This window comes from Danio aesculapii, chromosome 21 (assembly GCF_903798145.1).
Source record: "Danio aesculapii chromosome 21, fDanAes4.1, whole genome shotgun sequence".
In the NCBI taxonomy this organism is placed as follows: Eukaryota; Metazoa; Chordata; class Actinopteri; order Cypriniformes; family Danionidae; genus Danio; species Danio aesculapii.
Genome location: NC_079455.1, coordinates 25,497,312 through 25,518,828, shown reverse-complemented (window position 1 = coordinate 25,518,828; position 21,517 = coordinate 25,497,312). Strand labels below are relative to the sequence as shown.

Below are 21,517 nucleotides of genomic sequence, written 5' to 3'. Positions count from 1 at the left end.
CAATAGATATGACAACTGTACGTAATATAAGTACACAATCCTATTAGAAAACGTACTTTTGTTGGCATTCATTATCCAAATATCACTATGACAAAAACACAGAAATGCAATTAACATACTGACACCATTTGAAGGGTAATAACTGGAAATATTGTACCTGGAAGAGTATTTTAAGATATGTTTACAGGAAACAACACTTGATTGACAGCTAATATGACACCTATGTAGAATGGCACCTCAGAATTTGTGTAGTGGCAACAGGGGGTAATTTGTGAACCTCTTTGAGTGACAGAAGAGGGTGACAAAACTCATTAATGGAGCAGCTGTAAAGCACATTATTGATATATTCCAAGTTTTGGTTTTAAATAAAAATATAGCACAAATTGATGCACTTTTCATGAAATTATCATCAGTTATCATCTCATAAATGTGAGACGTTGTTCCATCGTCATTCAGTGAAACATATTTAAGTAGCTATTATTATCTGTACTTATTAAAATATAATAAATTATAAGTGATTATATTAAATTGTGTCATGTTTTTATTAATTAAAAACATCTGGCTGACAAATGAGTAAAACCTAGTGGTTTAAAGATAGAGATCAAAGATTTGAAATGACAAATAATTAGCACATGGGGTTAGACTTTTATTTTGTGATGTTTGAAACCCTGTTTTTTTAGATGAGACAATGTCTTAGTGTTTTGTATGTTTCATTTTCATTAATCAAAAAACTTCCTGTTCATTTCAAGGATTAAATTACATTTTGAATCTCAGATATTCCGTTTGATTTGTTGCACCAGATGTGGATATTTATATATTGACAATATCCATTACTCATGAACATGAGGAGAAACTCGGACAACTTTGTAAACAATGTTGGACTGTCAGTGTGATAAGAGTTCATGATTCTCATGCAAACATTGGCATTGCATAACAGTCATCAAACTTGTCAAATCCTTTAAAGGGGCACTGTGGAAATCCATTTAGTACTATATCAGCTCAGATAACCAAATATTTCCATTCAAATAAGAGAAAAATCACTCTTCCTGGAAGCAGTGGTGAGGTCATCACTTTCACTATAATAAATATTGTAGCATCAACTGAAACAGACTAGTTAGGGAGGAGGAATCTGCTGTTTTGTTATGTCAATATTGGGACAGTGATGGTTGAGTTGCCCAATAAGGGTCAAGGAAATGAGTTACTATGATTTTTTTTTTTTAAATAAACAGATGCTTATAGAGCCAAGACAGACTTTGAACCGTGTCTTTGGATTTGGTTTTGTAGACCAAAATAGGTTGATCCTCTAAAAAAAGCAAAAAATTCACAGAAACATGGGCCTACAAGTATTACCAAGAATTACCATAGGCCTACAAGTTAGGTCAAGTTGGCAAATAGGACAATAATTTAACATCTAATATTAGTAAGTTAACCACTCCGCAATCTATATTTCACTGTTCGTGTTTGTTTTAAATTGTTGTGTTGGCGAAAGTGAATAATGTTCCTATTGTAGTCTTTCAAAAATCATATTCCTTAACAAAATATAAAACAATTTACTGATTAAAGATCTTTGCTTTTATTTAGCTCCTCTGTCTAGTCCGATCATTGATCTATATGCAAAGTCATCTCATCCACAGCTGTTGGTCTGCTATGCATATTATGTAAGCTATATGCACCATAGAAACAGTTAGATAGTCCTAGAAGATCAGAGAAGAGTATATGGATCAGTCAACTGGTGGTTAGAAGCTCTTGACATCCATTTCAACCTTTTATTTTTACAAAAGGTTCATTATGGAAAGGTAGTTTAAATAAATAAATAATTAAACTTTCCACACTCAGAAGAACCGATTCTCCAAAACTCTGATGAAAACCCTCATTTGGAAACCTGCACTTTCAAGAGACATTTTCTTATGAAGGAATATCATTGTAAGTGCTGGGAATTCTTATTACTTTGGTAAATCTTTTTGTTTGATTTTATAATATTATTGACTTTTACATTAGAAATACTTCCTGAAATAATAGTTATACATTTTAATTTCATCATTTCAACTGAACAGAGCTGTTTTAAAACATCATAACTATAATTATCATTCTTTTATAACTTAAATATAGAGCAATGCACCTAATTTTGCTTATTCATTCATTACCAAAGTTCTATATTGGCGAAATGTGGTAAAACACAAAATGCTGAAAAATAATATTATTTATCCAGATTTCCAGAAAGCGGAAGTTTTACTATGACACTTCCCGGAAGTTCTCCCCGACTATATTCACTGCCAGAGGGGGATTTGTGTGCGAAAATGGCGACGTCTCGTCGCACTTCCCAGCAGCAGCAACAACAACAACAAAACTTATCCTCTCCTCAAAGGCCTGACTCCAGCCCCCTCACGCCTCTAGAATCGCCCACCGACACCGGCGGTTCAGCGGCTGGCGGGGAGGCAGAAAGCATCGGGGATCCGGAGCTCAGTGCTGAAATCCCCACTGCGCTCCTCAGCACCAGCAGCAGCAGCTCCAGCTCGAGCAGCACTAGCTCGTCTACCACCGGCGGGGGCAGTAGTGCGGGCTCCACTCCCGACTCCGGTAGTGCCAGTCCTGGAGGCAGCGGCTGCGGGACGAGTGGGGCTTTCAGGGAGCTGTTTGAGGCCTGCAGGAATGGGGACGTGTCTCGGGTGAAGAGACTGGTGGATTCGGTCAATGTAAACGCAAAGGACATGGCCGGGCGCAAGTCCACCCCGCTTCACTTCGCTGCAGGTAAACACAAATACTCAATGTTACATGTTTGCGATCAATCTCGACCTGGGAAGCGGCCAGGTAGACGCTTTGCTCTAAGTTAGATCGCTGCATAAACAAGTCGGGGTTAAAGGAAACGGGGACAGGGGCAATAAAGTGGAGTTTGGCCAAGTTATCCAACAGGACACAAATTTAACATTAACGTTAGTAGAAAGTTACCCACACCGCGATCTGTATTTGTCCGCTCGTGTTTGTTTTCATTGGTTGCGCTGCCGAAAGTGAATAAAGTTCAACATATAGACTTGAATGAACCGCAACACACCGAGAGGCGATCGATAAAGGTAATAAACATTATATTGAAGATACAAATTGTTCCCGAATGTCCGAAATTAGTGTTTACTTTGGATCACACAACGTAATAGTTGGATAAAGTGAAACCGCACCTTCACGTGTAACTTGGCTTTTAAACATGAGTGCAGTATTTGGTGATGAAGAAGCGTTATCACTATTATTGTGTACTTTTGTGAAAATATATATTATTTGCAAGTAATTGTCACAATATTACAAGAGCAGTTGCTACTGCAGTCACCGAACATGGAAATATAAGTGAATTTAGTAACGTTAGCACTTTACAAACAGGATTCGTTTGTTAACATCAGCTAACTATAGTTAACAACACACTGAACATTATGCTAGTTATTGGTTTTAGTTATTGTGAATTTGCACATGTATTAACACATTGTTAAAAAAAAACCTTTATGGACATTAGTTATTGCACTGTTAGCTAACAATATCAAGTAACAAAAATTTTCATTTATTTTAAAAGCTCATGAAAATATAAATACATATATAGTTTAAACATGACTAGAAATCTCTGCAGAGTATATAGTGTTTATTATTATTGTTATTGTTATTATTATTATTATTCTTGTGTGTGTGTGTGTGTGTGTGTGTGTGTGTTTGTATGTGTGTGTAATTCTTTAACTAATGATCATGAATGCCTGGATATCTCATTCAGGGAATAGGTCACTTCCCAAAAATTTTATTTACTGTTTACTCACTTAGGTGTTTCAAACATTTATCATCTTTCTTTTTGTTCAACAGAAGAAAGAAACCCATAAAAGTTTGAAACAAGTAAAGGTTGAGTAAATGTTGACAGTAAACGTTTTTGGGTGAACTATCAATATAAAGCCTGCATAAAATCAAAAATATGGCTTTGAAGATTTGTATCCATTTGCTTTTGTTTAGAGGCTATTTAAAGACAAATGGATGAGCCATTTGATATGCCCTGCCCCAACTTCCTGTTGCAGTGGGAAATGCATCCACACAGAAGGGAAAAGTGCTCTTGCCATACAGTTTAATGGGGATGTTCTGTTACACAGAGGCTGCATCTGAAATTGCTTGTTCTTACTATATGGGAAAACTAAAAATAGGCAAAACTCTGAGGTGTCTTTTGAGTACATAGACAATTTGTGAAGCAAGTGGCAGTGACGCAATGCAATTGGCACTCATAAGTCACATAATAATAACAATTTAATGAATGGAGCAAGCGCAAAGTAATTTGCTAGTCAATATAAGTCAACTTAAAGGAGCACTCTGCTTTTTTTGCTCATTTTACAACTCCATTTGGGTTAAACAGTTGAGTTTAACTTTTTTTGAGTTCATCCACCCAATCTCCATATCTAATTGGAGCACTTTTAGCTTATCTTAGCATAGAGCATTGAATCGGATTAGACCATAAGCATCCCGTTCAAAAATTGTCCTATTTTAAACTTGACACTTCAGTAGTTAGAGTGTGTATGAAGACTGACAGAAAATGTAAAGTTGCTATTTTCTAAATCAATATGGCTAGCAAATATACTTTAGAATAGTCCAGATTTGAATAAGAAAATAATCAAACTCTTAAAAAAATGTTTTGGCAAGATGCTAATGGCAATGATTTGTCATGGTGTCAGCGGGGTCTTAAAAAGTCTTAATTTCTTAAATTCACTGAAATATTGTGTTGTAGGTCTTAAATAATTTTAAACAGATTTAAACAAATTTTAAACTTAATTTTACATCTCAATAAAAATGCCACATGTGTAAAAATAAACAAATTTATTTATTAACTCTTATTTACTAACTCTATTTATTTTTCTATGTATAAACATATGGTGTAATTATCTTCCTTACAATAACATTTGTTTGTAATGGTTTAACTGGGCCACTAGAAAAAAAAAATCCATAGTGTTTAGCCTTGTGTAAGTCTGAAAATTTCATTTATAATGGTGTTAAATTTGACTTGATGAAACCTCTAGAAACCCTGTTTTTGCTAAGCGAAGCTAAAAATTGTTCCTGCCAGACCGGGAAATTGGTTTAATGGAGTCAAATCTAGTAAAACTCAACTGTTCACTTAGATGACTTGTAAAATGAGCGTATTTCCTGAAAAAGTGGCATGTGCCTTTAAAAGAAAATGCAATTTGGGACAAAGCTGATCTGTTCTCTTTTTAGTTGCACATGGAAATAATCATGAGGATAGGCATATTAAGGATCCCAAATTCTAATTAATAAATAGTTTTTATTCACATGTTAATCTTCATTATGGTGCGTTGCAAGAAACCGGTTGCTTTTCTTATACTGGCAAATCAAAGTAAAGCAGTTTTTTTTTCTTTTGAAACAGGTTGTCATATTACAACTAAAATCATCAATAAGATTCAACAGTGTGTTGAAAGAACTGCTGAACAAGCATAAAATGATATTCTTGGTAAACCTGACTGAAACGCATGTTGTAAACCTTGTAGAAAAAAACAAGCAAGCTTGACGTACTGATATTGTTATCTCACAGGTTTTGGTAGGAAAGACGTTGTGGAGCATCTCCTGCAGACTGGGGCGAATGTGCATGCAAGAGATGATGGAGGTTTAATCCCGCTGCACAATGCCTGTTCATTCGGACATGCGGAGGTGGTCAGTTTGCTGCTTTGTCAGGGAGCAGATCCCAATGCCAGAGACAACTGGAATTACACTCCGCTCCACGAAGCCGCCATTAAGGGTAAAATCGACGTATGCATTGGTAAGTCACACCTTGTGTCTCTTTTACGCTAATTACCACCATGTATTGTCTAAAAAGTTGGCTTGCGTAATCTCAAATGTGTTTCCGAAGTCAAATGTTCTGGTTTGGATTCAGCTGGAGAACGTGCTAGCTAACTCTGTAGATGGAGGAGATGAATGGAACATTCTTGCCTTAGTGAATTCTGAAGATGTATGACTTTAATTTTTCCTGTGTTGTGCCTGAGGAACAGTTCTCAATAAGGGTTAATCATGTGGCATTCTTCTTGATTAGCTGCGGTGACTGACGCTATTACACAGCGCTCAGTCATTAATCAGATCTTTACTGCTTGGTATTCATGAGAAATTTTTAACATGGCATCTAAGCTGTGAGGAGGGCCAATATTGAGGCAGTGTTTCAACCTTCTGTTTCTTGCATCACAATCGGCAGGGCTTGGAAGAATCACTTCCCAGGATGTTTTAAGATATTAGGTTGCGAATTTGTCTGAATTTGTTTCTAAAATGAAACGGGTGTTTTTAATTTGTTCAGAAAGTAGACTAGGGCTCGTGGCAGTCTTATCCATTCTTGCTTACTTGCTATATTTTTAGCTTAATCCAATTAAATGGGCGAAATTTCAATTTAAGAACTTTGCGATAAGAATTATCTGCACAATCTCGGGGAGAATTCATACAGGCCTGAGGATATGCATGTAATTTCACATCTCTCAGTCTGACGAGATTGAAGCAGATGCTCTCTGCCTTTTATCTTTCCACTTGTTCATCAGAAAAAAAATTATTTAAGACTGGCTGAGTCATTCCATGTGCAAGTAGACCTCCCATTTATGCACATCAGTCTGGAGTGGAGGCTGGAAATAGAACTTCTGCCCTTGAGATGTTTCATATTCAATATTGATCACCAAATTCTGCAAGATAAGCCTTTGAGGGAGCTCAGGGAAGTTGGTTTAAAGTGTGGATGTTCGCTGATGCAACCTGTTTGTTTTTGTTGTTGCCCATTGCTTTAATGAATCCTAGGCAACTTCTGTTCAACGTCTCGATTGTTACTGTCCTCTCTAGTTGACGCCCTGATTGTTCATAATCCTCAGGCTTGGTTGTTTATTTGATAGAGCCAGTAACTAAAAGAAAGACCTTTAAAAATGTTTCGCTTCACCAGGATGTTTGAACATGCCTTAACCAGAAGGTTTGTTTAAGGTCAGACAGGATGCTAGGCTACTTTTGGCTCTGGTTATATGTAGGGCTTGTTTCACACGCTTTTTTCGCTCTACTGTGTTGTTAGTTTATTTATGTAAACATGCAGTAGATTGGTCTACACATATTGCTCTGTTTGAAGCGTCTTGTTGGTGCCAGACATGTTGTAGTTCAAATTTGTAAATATAAATATTAAAGGGATAGTTCACCCAAAAATCTAAATTGTCATCATTTACATACCCTTGTTTAAATTCTGTATGAGTTTCTTTCTGTTGTTAATCGTAGAATATATTTTGAAGAAAGATGGAAACCTGGAACAATTGACTGCCATACTAAGGTAAACAAATACTCTGGAAGTCAGTGGTTGGTTACAGGTATTCAGCTTTCTTTAAAATAACTTTTGTTTTGTTTAGGAGAAGAAACTAAGGGCTGGGTCGATAAACACTATTATATTCTGTCAATAACAATGACAAGTGCTCAACATTTTTATTTTATATTGTTCTAAGAGCCAATCACACAGCAGAAATGTAAAACAATGGGAATCTAAAAGTGTGTTGATATTAGAGATGTACCGGCTAAAAATGTTATGTCATTTTGATTGACCCTCTAATTTTTGTGGCTTCAGTCATTGTTGGGGTACTCGTTGAAATCTGGAAGCATTAACAGCTTAAATCGAAATATATATCGTTATCGTTCAATATGGAAAATAATTATCGAGATTGCATTGTATATATCGCCCAGCCCTAATATATATATATATATATAAAAGCAATTCTGTGCAAATGTCAACCTCGATATGAAAAAAATTACGTTTTCACCAAAATGCGGAAACCGTTTCTGGGTTTTTTGGGTAAGCAAGTGTTTGCAGTACTTTAGAAATACTAAAAAATGCATTTGTCAATGTTTTCCAACAATTATATTTGATTTACCAAAGTCACACAAGTGGCAATTTCACATCTGTCACATCGATAACGGAGAGGTGTCACATCCATAACGATATTTTTTCCTCATAGATGTAAAAATATTAAATAAAATAAAACCAATCATTTTTATTTTATAGTTAGCCAGCTCTTATCCTTTTGATTGTCATTATTTCTTTTGGGTTGTGCAGTTTAATTCACAGAATTTAAGTATGTTGTATACTGTAAACCCGCACTCTGTTTATTTTCTTTTAAAGTACAAAACATTTTTACAGATTGATATTGTTCTGGTCCTGTAACTCTGTGGTCAGTTGTTCTGGAAAATAGAAACAAAAGTTTCAATATAATGTTATATTCCAGTTTATTTGGAAGTACACGAACATGCTGAAATAAAAGTCTCAATAGCTTGTAGCTCAGGTGGACTTTAACGTCAAATACATACATTTTACTGTTACTTCAGTCAATCAGAATGCTATAAATGATTACTAGTTGAAACGAATTAAAATTTCACATAAATTATACGTTTAAGGGGTCTATTAGGTAGGACTGCAATATTGACCAAAAACATAATTTTTTATAGTGTAATAATCATTGTTAATGTTGGTTAAAATACATAAATAACATTTTTGTGTTTAGCGAAATAGCACATCGTAATCTGGCTACAAAGTTGATTCATCACTGAAGCTATTAATAAACCTTTCACTTTTACACCGTTTTAGCATTTTCTTGTTTATGATGAGAGAATTCACAAATGTGTGCGCTCTACTTCAGTTACTGCATTCATAAGCTCGATGTGTGTCACAACATTTGTTAATGGTTATAAAAATAAAGAGTAAAACAAGTACGATGCAACATGCAGAGTTGTAAATGTAATGCTGCAAATTTCCATTTTCCATTCAGTTTTCACTTTAATTGTGACAGACATGATAACTAATTTGTGAAAGGATAAGAAAGAGAGATTTATAGTCTATTTGTTTTAGTTACTGTGTCACTTTCACACAATCCTCTAGAAATCATTATAAGAAAAGACTCATTTCTCATTTTCAATAATGAAAACAGTTGTTCCACTTAATATTTTTATGTGAGACCCAGTTGATTGAATAGAAGAACATGCTGGCTAATTCAAGTATGCTTGCAGTACATTTCAATTTAATGCATCATGACTCACAACTATTCAACAACAAAAACATGAATAATAAATAAAAATAAACCACCAATAGGCAATTTTTTTTCTCCTTTGGTTATTTTCTGAATGCTAACATTATTAGCCAATAGGGCTTTTTACCCTATCAAATCATCCTCCCTTTCACACCCAACAAGTGTTGAATAAATAATTAGCATCCCCTCTGCTAATTAGGATTGCCGCTGGTCTCCACTCATTAATTTCTGTGCCCATCAACGCAAAACTGCAGGGGGGGGGGGGGGGCAGTTTAAAATTAGAGGTCACTCCGTCATTCCTCCCCTCAAAGATGGATGAGGATAATGGTGATATTTTTATTTACTTTCTTTTTATACCTCTTCAAATCACTCCTCACTTTTTTTTATCAAATGAACAAGTTTTACCACTCTGTTAAGGTGCTTCTTAATCAGCCCGCTTGTTCAGTGTCATAATACTGATCAGGGAGTCAGCCATTTTAGGTGCTGTCTCAATTGCAAAATTCTTTCAGTGCACTGAAACATTTGCTCCCTGAAAACGTTTGCTTCTACAATGCATCTTGAAAATCAGGGACTGCCGATGCTCACATATGTTCTTTTAATGGAAGTTCCGAAGTGCGAAACATGAATCCCGTGAACCAAATCATCAAACAAAACTACAAACGAGAGATGTTTTTCTAAAAAGAAACTGTTATTTAGTTATATTTAACGTGAACAAACATGCATGCTGTGTTCCACACAATTTATTTATGTTGTCCTAACACAAATCAATTAAGTTACTGTAAGAGTTTTTGCAAATTTAAGTGGATTGAACATAAAACCATGGCCTATACACGGACTTTTAGTTTCAGCCAGCCAGCCTCAGCACTTCTGGTGAACTGTCTTTCCATTATAAAATTGCCACATGTAAGGTCTGATTTCTTTAAAAATCAGTGATCTTCACTGCCTGATAGGTTTACAATATAAAGTGGGTCTCAGACCGGACGAGAAGCACTGCATTAAATGTCATTTTCTCCTGCCATGTCTTTAAAATATAATAAAATATTTTACCCTAGTATTTTCAAAGGAGTATCTGCGCACACCTGTTGATACTGACAGCGCTAGTGGTTACATGGTCTTTCATTTTGTTTTTAGCTTGAACAACTAAAAAAATGCTTAAGTCTATTTAACTGAATGTATCGTAATTACATTACAACATCGATGCTGTAAAAGGAACCTTATGAAATTGAAAATAGTCACATTAAGCCTTCACCAGAACTTTATCATTGGCTATAAAACACTAGCTAAACATACACCCCATTAAGTTGTCCCAAAACAATCAGTAATTGTGATGATACAGCTCATTTCAAATGAGTAATTTAAACAAGCAGGACAATTTTTTTGAGTGTAGCTAGACGGGTTAAGAACAATCTAGCAAATATTTACAATTGTTATTGTTATGAGTTGAAATGTTGTGGGTATATGAAACAATCAAATTATTTAGCTATAATGTACTTATAAAAACTTAATAAATCTAAGAAATATTAATTCTGCTGTTGTTTCTAAATCCCAGTTTGGACGTTGTACGACACTCAAAAGAATATTTTTGCGGCTTGTTCAGTACACTTATTTAAAATGAGCTGAAACAACACAATTCTTGATTTTTTTATATATTTTTTTGAATAATAATAATATTAATAATTCCTTATATTTATATAGTGCTTTTCTGGGCACTCAAAGCGCTTTACACATTTTGGGAGGAATCTTCTCATCCACCAGTGTGCAGCATCCACATGGATGACACGACGGCAGCCATATTGCGCCAGACCGCACACCACACACCAGCTGATCGGTGGAGAGGACACAGTGAAATGAAACCAATTACGATATGGGGATGGTTAGGATGCCATGATGGACAGAGGCCAGTAGGCAAATTTGCCCACGATGCGGGGGTTAAACTACTACTCTTTTTCCCTACTCTTTTTCGAAAGACATCCTGGGATTTTTAATAACCACAGAAAGTCAGGACTTCGGTTTAACGTCTCATCCGAAAGACGGCGCTCACAGAGCAGTAAAGAGTCCCTATCAAAATACTGGGGCGTTTGGACCCACACAGACCGCAGAATGAGCCCCCCCTGCTGATCTCACTAACAACACTTCTGGCAGCAACCAAGCTTTCCCATGTGGTCTTCCATCCAGGTACTGACCGGGTGCAGCCTTGCATAGCTCCAATTTTGCACACCTTAATTGTTTTATGTTCAATCAACATAAAATTGTAAAAACCATTAAGTTATTTTAATTGATTTGCTTTTGGAGGACATGATGGGATTGTGTGGAAACCAGCATTTTTTGCACTGAATAAGAACGTCACACTCAGTGTCCCAATGTGCTGTGAACCAAGCGCACTGTCCTTACCAGTCCTCGAAATCATGTACACAACCTACCGACCTCGGGATCTAGGGTGCTAATTGAGTCCTTGAGTGATAACCATCCACTTCTATTTTCCATTGTGTTTAATTGTTATTGCCTACACAGAGGATTAAATTAACAATCAATAAATCGATTAACATCCCCATCTTCAATCCTGGATAATATGTGTGCAAACCAGTGTGTGTTTGCGAGCCCCGTGAGTCGTTTCTTCCATTCCCATCTGGGTTTATCAAATTGCTAATGATTTCAGTTGGCACTAATGGGCATTTTCACCGTTGTCTAAGTATGTCGAGAAATTTAATGAACGGCAGCTTGCAGAGATGGCTGCGTCTGATATATGCGTGTGTATCCGAGCCTCTCTGAATGCGTTTGGAACAGCGGGGATTTGTACATGGTTATGCATTAACCCAAGCACCCATGTTCTCTCTGAAGCTCTCAGCTAATCGGCCCTCTCAGTGTTCGGCCGTAATTACCCGACTCTGCTGATCACACTCCAACCACCAATTACTGCACACCACGTGGCCTTGTTTATTCAGAAGGTCCTTATGACCAACTGTAGGTCTCAACACCTGTTTTAATGTCCTCAGTTCTGTGGACAGTTCGTTTGGGTTTTAAGCATGTGTTTTTGCATGCTCATTCTAGGGTCGGTGAATTATTAGATTTGTGTTGTGTACAGAGAACATGATGCAGAAGGAGAAAATATTCTTAATTGTGCTTTTTGTATTATGTGGTTTTTGAAAAAAAAAAACTGTTCCGTATTTTTTTGTCTTAAAAATGTTCTGTTTTGATGATCATGTAAATAAATTCCTGTTTTTTAAACATGCTGAATAAATATGACACGTACACACAATCTTAATATAATTTTTTAAAAATACATTTTTAATTGTACTTTTCAAGGTAAATGTGTTCCTAACAAGTACATGTTTTTGATGGGTTTGCTTAACAGATTATTTTTTTAATTGTTTAGTAAAATTAGCTGATGTTCCAACATTTTAAAAAGTTTTGCTACTTAATTTTAATTATGAAAAATGTGATTTGTTTTATTAAACTTTAATGATAGTTTCATGAATCAAAAGTTCAAAAGCAGCTAAAATGTTTTTGAGAGATTTGCAGCATATAAATTTGGAATGAAGTTAAATAAGTACACTGTAAAAATGTTTCAATTCAACAGTAAAAAAAAAAAAAAAGTAAAAATGCTGTGGTAAAATGCCTTTTTTTACACTGGATCTTAAGTATCTCTCCAAGTAGCCTATCCTAAAATTTGCTTATTTTTTCAGAAATAAGGATAATTTCATGATTACAAAAACAGTGAACAAAAAAGAGACTTGAAATTAAAATATTGTGACAGTAAAATAGTTTTTCTGTCATTTTGATTAATGTATTGTGTACTGTATAAAAGACAGAAATTTCATTTAATATGTAATAAAACAATCAAGTTCACTTTTTGATAGTGCATCACAGGTTTCACAAAATACTGAGCAGCACAACTGGTTTCAATTTAGTTAAATTTGCAAGAATTAAATTAGAAAGGACAATGCGACGCAAGCCTGTTAAATAATTTCTCTTCATCACAATAGTAAATTGCATGAAATATATATTTAAATTGAACACGGTTACTTTATATTGTCACTCATTTTGTTTGCAATATTGCTGCTCATTCATTCATTCTTTTATTTTTTTGGCTTAATCCCTTTATTAATCTGGGGTCGCCACAGCGAAATGAACCGCTAACTTATCCAGCTTAACCTCCTAGCGCTTGAGTGTTCACATACGTGGAAAGCACATCTGAGTAAGTGGCTATTTAAAATACTTTGAATGTTTCATATTTTGTTACAGACATACAGAGTCATCCTGCTTATGAAATGTCCCAAACACTATTTTTAACTGTCCAAAACTTTCCTACTCTCTGATAGTCAAAGCAGATAAAAAAAAAATCTATGTTAAATATGCAATAAAAAAATTCAGGAATAAATGTTTTATGTAAATTTGGACCAGGAGTCCACATATCAGGACATCATTTTTCTCTAAAAGTACATCGTATCAAAAGATGATACTTAGGTTTTTATTCTAATTAGGTTCTAATAAGCCCAAATAGCAAAGAGAAAAAAAATGCATGTAAAAAAACACCTTGGACCTTAAGAGGATATGTTTTACGCAGCAGATTCCCTTCCAGCTGCAACCCATCACTGGGAAACACCCATACACTCCCATTCACACACATAAGGCTGATTTATACTTCTGCGTCAAACACAGGCGTACGCTTTGGCGCACCCATTGGAGCGAGTGTTTACAACTGTTGAGTCCCGTAAGGGAGCTCCAGGTGGAAAGTTTTGTTGTGTTTACCTTATGATTAAAGTTGTTACTCGTCCGCTGGTTCCCGCCTCAAAATGAGCGAGTTTGAGCTACTTCTACATTAAGGTAGCATTCAGAAAAACAAAACACCAGCGAAGAAACTAGACATAGAGGAACATAAAGTCTCTGCCAGCTAGAGTTTCGAAAGTGTTATTGCAGAGCAACACAAACAGCATGCAAAAGTATAAATGCACGACAATGCACAAGGAATGCGCCGTGGGTCACGCCAATCACTTGACGCAGAAGTATAAACCAGGCTATACACCACGGACAATTTAGCTCACCCAATTAACCTATTGCGCATTTCTTTAGAAATGTCTCCGGAGCACCCGGAGGAAACCCATGCGAACACTGAGAGAACAGTATTTCTGTATTTGGATCAAATAAATGCAGTCTTGGCTGGCAGAACTGCTTTCAAAAACGTAAAATATAAACCATAGATTATTCCAAACTATTGACTTTAACATGTCTCTGTGAAGCACTGTTCTACAAGAGATTAAAGCAATGAAAAATAAAGGTAGTAACACTTTTCTCTAACGTTTTCTAAAACACTGTTGGTTGTGTTTAGCAAGCTTGTGTGAAAAGTTTTGAATGTCGCTGTGTTGCAAAGTTCAAGGTTGGTGAACTCTGTCCTGCGAAATCACACCATGTGACTGTGAGACCAATAGAAGATCACAATATGACGTCTCTGTACAGAAATTTAAAATATGATGCAATTGCTCGCTTTTCTTATCTATAATCAACTTATTCTTAATTCCACCCACGTCGCATCGCCGTACGACAGTATTTTGCATGCTCAAACTGTAGTGTGACTGCAGCTTATGACATGTTTCTAAAACACAACAAGACATTACCTAATTAACGCCTTTCGCAAAAATATAGACAGTGCCCTCTAGTGGATTTTGAAAAAATCTGAAACGTGTAACGAAATGTACCTAAAGCAACGTATTGTATATTTCACAAAGATGTAGGCTGAGGCACATATTTCAAATAAGCCTGGGCTGAAAAATCAGCATTGCGTCACCAATCCTCCACTATGTGTAAACATGCAAATCCCGGAGATGTTGCTCATAGGGAGTTGACCGCCTGCAGCGCGGAGGTTACTGCGATGTCCCCTCCATGCCTGTCGCCTGATGGATAGGCAAGCTGTCATAAGCACACCAGCGAATTTTAATCAGCCCATCGCCATCATGCTTCCGACACTTCCAACCCTCTGTGCCCAGCGCTCAAGTGCTTTCATGACACCGGTGTATGCAAATGTGCTCTGTGGGGCCTTTAGTGCATATTAATTTGACTGAGAGGGCTGATGGTAGCCGTATCTTCCCTCATAGCAAAACCTTCTTTTTTTGGTCTCATACAGTGTTTTTTGTCGCATCAAAACCCAGAGTCTTCGCTTGATGCAGTGGTGTATTTCACACGGGTTTAATGCTTGTCAAAACTGTGTTTTTTCTGATGAGAAATGGATGACCTATGAGTCACCGGCATAGCAGTAGCATCACAATCATCCTCACGCAACACAAGATTGCTCTTCTTTTTTTAGATGCACGCTTCTTTGCCTGGATTCACGAGCAAATTCAAACAAAACACTTGTTTCTCTCACAGGCTTTAAAGATTTGACACTGTGAGAGCTTTCTTGTGAAGCATATGCTTTTTATGTTTGAGTTAAACCCAACAACATGGTCAGCAGCGTTACCGTTTTTCCTTTCTTTAGTGTTTTTGAAAGAAGTAGGCTTTAGGCTTGCTAATGTCGAGTTCAGATTGCACGATTTTCAAAGCAGTCTCGTCGCCATGTTTTCATACTGCATGACTATCTGGGGTGGCTTTCTGTTGGAGCTGTGTTTACACTGTAGGATGGAACTGCTTCACACTGCATGACTTTACAATAGTAAGAATCGCCGACAACGTTGTCTCGGTCTATAAACTACATCTCACAACCAAACACATGCGAGTAGTGACAAACAATAGGAGGTCAAGTTGTATATCTGTATCTGTAGTATGTCATTATAACTACATAATGAGAAAGAAGCCATAAGTGGGGTAGAAAATTGACTTATTTTGCTCACCTGGCTTTTGAAGGGAATTCACAATTGCTCTCAAACCTTTTCCTTTTTCAATCCGGTTCTGGTATTGCTCAGATGACACGTCAAAAAGACACGGGTGCTCATTCCAAATTTCCACTAGTTTTTCTTTTATTTCTTGGGACCAAATAAACTGAAAATAAGTGCTTCTGACTTCTCCCCATCCTCCTGCTGACCTGCAGATACCAATACTAGTGGATGCTGCTCTCTCGTTGGCTGTATGTGAACGCTGATGTTATTTTTCAGTCAGAACACATTTGATGCACTGGCATTCTCTTAATTGCAAAATTTTATATAAATATGCTATTTAAAATGTTTTATAAAATATGTATCAAAATTAAATTTGTTCCAGTCATGGAAATAAATATTTTGAACATCATTACTCTCGTCATAGTCACATGATAATTGTATTGCGTTGATTTAGTGCTCAAGAAATTTAATTATTAAAAAAAAACAAGAAAAAACTTGTGTTGCTTAATATTTTTTAAGAAACCATGATGCATTTCTTCCGATTTTTTTTAAATCAAAAATAGCAACATTTGGGAGAAAAATGGGTTTTTGAAAGTTGCATATAGATCAGAATGTTGTCAACAACAATTTCATTCACAAGGATCTGTGTGAATGGATCATAAATCATTGTATTATACAATGCCAGTTTGTAAAGAAACACCACAGAACTGCATGCATTAGATCCTGTCACCTGCCATTGGTGTATGCACGATGTCACTATTTTCATAAAATCTTGTTTTTTGTAGTTTACATGGAGATTAATTTATTTAAAGGCACATTATGCAGGCTTCGTTTTATCTTGATATCTAAAAATCAATATTACAGTGGTAATTTGCTGACTTATGTACTTACATTATCCCAAATGTTTCGAAGAATGTTCAAATCAGAGAAACAAGCAACATGACCTAGTGGCATTGACCATATTTTTTGTCGCCATGTTGATGTCATCCATCCTTGATTTCTAGTTTTAGAAATCAAGGGTGGAAATTTAGACATGATTTCTGCAGAAGTCCTGTAGGACCAAATAAAGACCACAACTCCAATGATTCCACACTTAGTAACAGAATCACCAATATATACTTTTGTTTTTGTATATGTGACCTCTAGCAGCGAAAATGATATACCGTGCCTTTAAATCAATTAATAGTGCCTCTTATTAAGTAAACTTTCTATTGTAAACAATATCAGTCTTCCTTTTATGCACCATCATCTCATTCCAAAGCTGCATAGCTTTCTTATGTGGAACACACAAAAAGAAATGGGTTTTGAGAGACGTTTTCTCTGTAGATTTCTTTGTAGATTTGAAATGAATACATTCCAAAATTGTTCGGTTTGGTAGTTGTTTGGTTGCGTCTTTTAGTGTTTTACAAAAAAAATAAATCACTCACTCAAAAAACATCTTTGCTGCTTTTTTAAACTAATTATTTAAAATGAGTTGAAACAACACGATTTTTAAGTTGTTTTTGAGACGGCATAATTGTTCTATGTTCAGTAGACTAACTAATAACTTGGCTTAATCAATTTGTGTTGTGACAACATGAAGGAATTGTGTGGAACCCAGCATCTTTTACAGTGCTAGATCCACATGAAGATACTATAAATGAGTGACAGAATAAATGTTTTCATATGTTTTGCAATACTGAAAAGAAGTATTGTCTAAAAAATACTATTGAATTATCCCGGCACAAGTAAGTAAAAATAATTATTCGCTTGAACACAAATTTGACCTAGGTGATTATTCGACTGTCTTATTTTCTAGTCGAAGTCCCCAGCTTCTGGATGCCAAAATAAGGAGACGCTCCGATTCCTTTAAAGCCCTGCCACAGATCGGTGCGTGTGATGAATTGCAGGGAGCAGGAGATGTGTGGAAGTGTTACTGAGGAGGGTAGTGAAATAGACAGGGTGGGCAGAGGGAGGAGACGCGTGCGTTAGCCTGTGTACTCGCGTACGCTGTTGTACAGAGAGAGAGAGAGAGAGAGAAAGAAGAGGATTGGAGACAGTTATAGATAGACGCTGCTCTCGAGGTGCTCTCCGTTACTTCAGTCTCAAAAGCAGAGAGCGCTGCTGCCGAAAGCCTCTGCTTCTTTTTCTCTGGGGCAGCGGAGAGGATCGGAAGACATGCTTTGATATTCAACTCTCATACACACGAGTTCACATGCCCGGACATAGTCTCTCTCTGAGTAACATGGGCTTTTCCCCCCTGTCTCACTGCAGTGTGTGTTTTTCCGCGCGGGCTGTTTTCGTTGCTGCTCCTGGTGCGCTGGTGTGCGATGTGTGTTTATGTCTGCACCATGCCGAGGCAAGCGCTCCCAGTCAGCAGCGCCAACGGCCCCAGCAACAGCCTCTGCCTGCCTGAGTTACGATACTGCTTGTGTTTTCCCTGCACAGTTCTGCTCCAGCACGGCGCCGATCCCAACATCCGCAACACCGACGGCAAGTCTGCCCTGGACCTGGCCGACCCATCCGCAAAAGCTGTCCTCACCGGTAAGTGCCACATTCTGTCTTTTATCAGTGTTTTGATCTCCAGCCGAACGCAGTTTGCCTTTGTCTGCTACTCTAGATAGTGTCTGCACGGCTTTGAAACGGAGCAGCATTGTTATGCATCTGTATCTTCACGTTTGGTGTGTTTGTGTAAAGTGAGACTGTTGTTGTCCTTGAGCGCTTCTCTGCCTGCGTGCTCTCTCTTCTCTAGTAGGGATGGGCGATTGAATATTAAGCGTATTGAATATTAAGATACCGATCGTTGTCTTAATATTGAATGTTGAGATACTTTGTTTGGATTTTGTTTGGTTAAGTCTGTGTGTTTTAGTAATTGTTTTGCGTTGTTTATAGCTTTAATAGTTTTGCTTATTTGAAAGACATTTATGACTCTGCACCACAAAAGCTGTCATAAGTGTCTATTTTTTTAGATTTGACCTTAAAGGTTAAATAAACATTCCATTGGTGTATATTTTGTTCGGATTGGGCAATGTTTATCATAGAAACAATTGTTTGAAAAGCTGGAAAAGCTAAGTGTTCAAGAAAATCGAAACATTGAGAAATCTCCTTCAAAGTTGTAGAGTTTAAGATCTTAGCAACTCTCATTTAATCATAAATATAGTTTTTATAGATTTACATTAGTATATTTCTGTAATATCTTCATGGAACGTGATCTTTACTTGACGTTCTAATGATTTTTGGGATGAAAGAAAATCCATTAAATATATTTTTGGCTGTTTCCTGTGCAACAAAAGACATATTTGAGTAATTAAACCATTTGAGAGTTTTGTTTGTCATGGATTGATCAAAACTCTAATTCACCCTTGATATCTATGCAAATATAAATATGACCCTTTCATTAGTGATGGATGTATTGGACAGGCCAGTTAATTTGCTCATAATTGAAGATTTAAAGATTATCATGCTGATTGATAACAGTATCTTCTTTAAAAATCTTTCTACTTTATCTTTAATTTGACATTGGTACAGTCTTTTTATTTGTAGAATTTGTGGTAAATATTGGGTCACGCTTTACAATAAGGTATTGTTAGTTAGCATTAGTTATTAAACTTTAAGAAAGTCAAGTATTCGCTGGAAAACTTTACATTTGATTCTGATTGGTCGGTCACACCAAGTGCTAGGTTTTCCATCAATAACAACATGTAAAAACTGATAACACTGGTTCATCAGGGCACCTGAATTCAGTGCTTCACACTAAATAGAAGCTGTTGTTCTTGAGGAAGCCTTGAGTTAATAAAATGTTAAAACTCAAATGAGTAATTCTTTAAACACTTATTCATTCTGTCATTCAGTACAAATACAACTGCTGCCATCTTGCATCTCTGTTCTAGCTATTGATTACATTACAAAAAAATAAATAAATATTAAAAGTATTGTAATGTCCTCTTGCCAGAACGATTGTAGTGTATTGGTTTCTCAAAATTTAAACCTCTTTCATCTCAAATGATTATCTCTTGTGTTGTTGAGAATTATTTAATGTATAAATATGCAGTAAAAGTAGTATTCCTTGTTAATATTTCAGTACAGAAAATCTTATTGAAAAGTGTCAACAGATGTCATTCAAAACTCTTATTGTTTGTTTCAGCAGTGTTGTGCTCATTGCTTTCATTTATTGTGTAATTTTTATATTGCGCGATAACTATATATATATATATATATATATATATATATATATATATATATATATATATATATATATATATATATATATATATATATATATAGTACATAAACAAATATACTTATTGACTTTCCTAAAAATAAACAACTACAGAATTATTTTAAAATGAATGTTTACATTAAAATTGAAAAAATAGTCATCATTAAAATAAACAACATTTTAACAGCAAATACTGCTGGCGGGAAAGTGAATCGAGGTGACGTAGAATATCTCTAGTATCGACACAATTACTGATTCCTGTTGTTGCATATGTCTGCTGTAAGATTGCCACTTAGACCAATATAGAGTAAGAAATGTCCAGAGCTTATCATCGTTATTCACATAAATTGTATTGTGATTCGATACGATATCATATCAGCCCAGTTTTTTTTTTTTACATTTTTTTTATTATTTTTATAGGGGTTTTCACCTTTATTGATAGAACAGTGGAGATTTAAAGACAGGAAAGTGTGGGGAGCAGAGAGAGGGGAAGGATCGGCAAAGGACCTCGAGCCGGGAATTGAACTCGGGTCGCCGCGAGCACCTGGGTGCTATATGTCGATGCACTAACCACTAGGCTATTGACGCTGACATATCGGCCTAGTTCTAATAGTCACTATTTAAAATTACATATTGAATGATGCTTTATTATGTTTTTATTTTATGGATTATTTCATTGGCATGTATAATTGTTGATCATTGTGTTTATTTGTAGTGATTATGATTTATTTCGATTGTTTTTTTAAAAAAATTTGTTCAAAATATTGTATTGTTACCAGCTTTTACTAATGATATATGAACAATCTTAAATAATAAATGTTCCAAGAAGAACTTTTAACATCCAGAAAATCTTTCCTGTGCACAAAATCCTTATTGTAGTCAAGAAGGCTCTTTAGATTTCAAGATGTCCTGCATACTGCAAAAAAAAAAGATTTGTTTTATAATAAAACCCCCATCATTTTTGAAGAGTGTATCAAGATTTCCATTTTGTACCACACAGACTCGCATTGTTTTGTGGGCAGAGATGCATGTATAATCAGGCTCTGCTGATCTATTACACTGTCCTCTTAGACATGCCAATTGTGTTTACACACAGTTGCATCATTTCCTGTTTGGAAAATGCATCCCTTACACAAGGAATGTAGAAAGCCTTTCGTCAGCGAATTAATTCTTCAAACTGACAATACGCTTTGCTGCCAACAAGCATCCTAGTAGTAAAACTTCACTCTTCATTCCTCACAGAAACAAGCAGCAATGATGCATCATAAAACGATTCACTTTCTGAAATCAATACGAGCTTTATTAAAACACATTAGACTCCACAACAGCTGGCCGCATAACAATGTTGATCATTTATCACGCCACGTAATCGGAAATTAATTCTCTAATGAAATATGCAACAAATGCAAAATCGAATTAATCAGAAGGTCACTTCAGAAAAAATGCCTATCTTGAAATATTCCCAATGTTGAGCAGAT

General features: G+C 35.9%; 1 protein-coding gene across 1 annotated transcript in view; it reads left to right on the top strand.

Moving 5' to 3' along the window:
• Positions 1–2,284: 2,284 nt before the first annotated feature.
• The window catches only part of tnksa (tankyrase, TRF1-interacting ankyrin-related ADP-ribose polymerase a), a 136,419-nt gene continuing 117,186 nt past the window's right edge, over positions 2,285–21,517 (top strand). Inside the window, exons 1-3 of the mRNA XM_056446934.1 lie at positions 2,285–2,748; positions 5,552–5,776; positions 18,269–18,364. Of these exons, the coding sequence (XP_056302909.1) occupies positions 2,298–2,748; positions 5,552–5,776; positions 18,269–18,364 (772 nt within the window). The 5' untranslated portion in view covers positions 2,285–2,297. The remainder of the gene's footprint in view (positions 2,749–5,551; positions 5,777–18,268; positions 18,365–21,517) is intronic.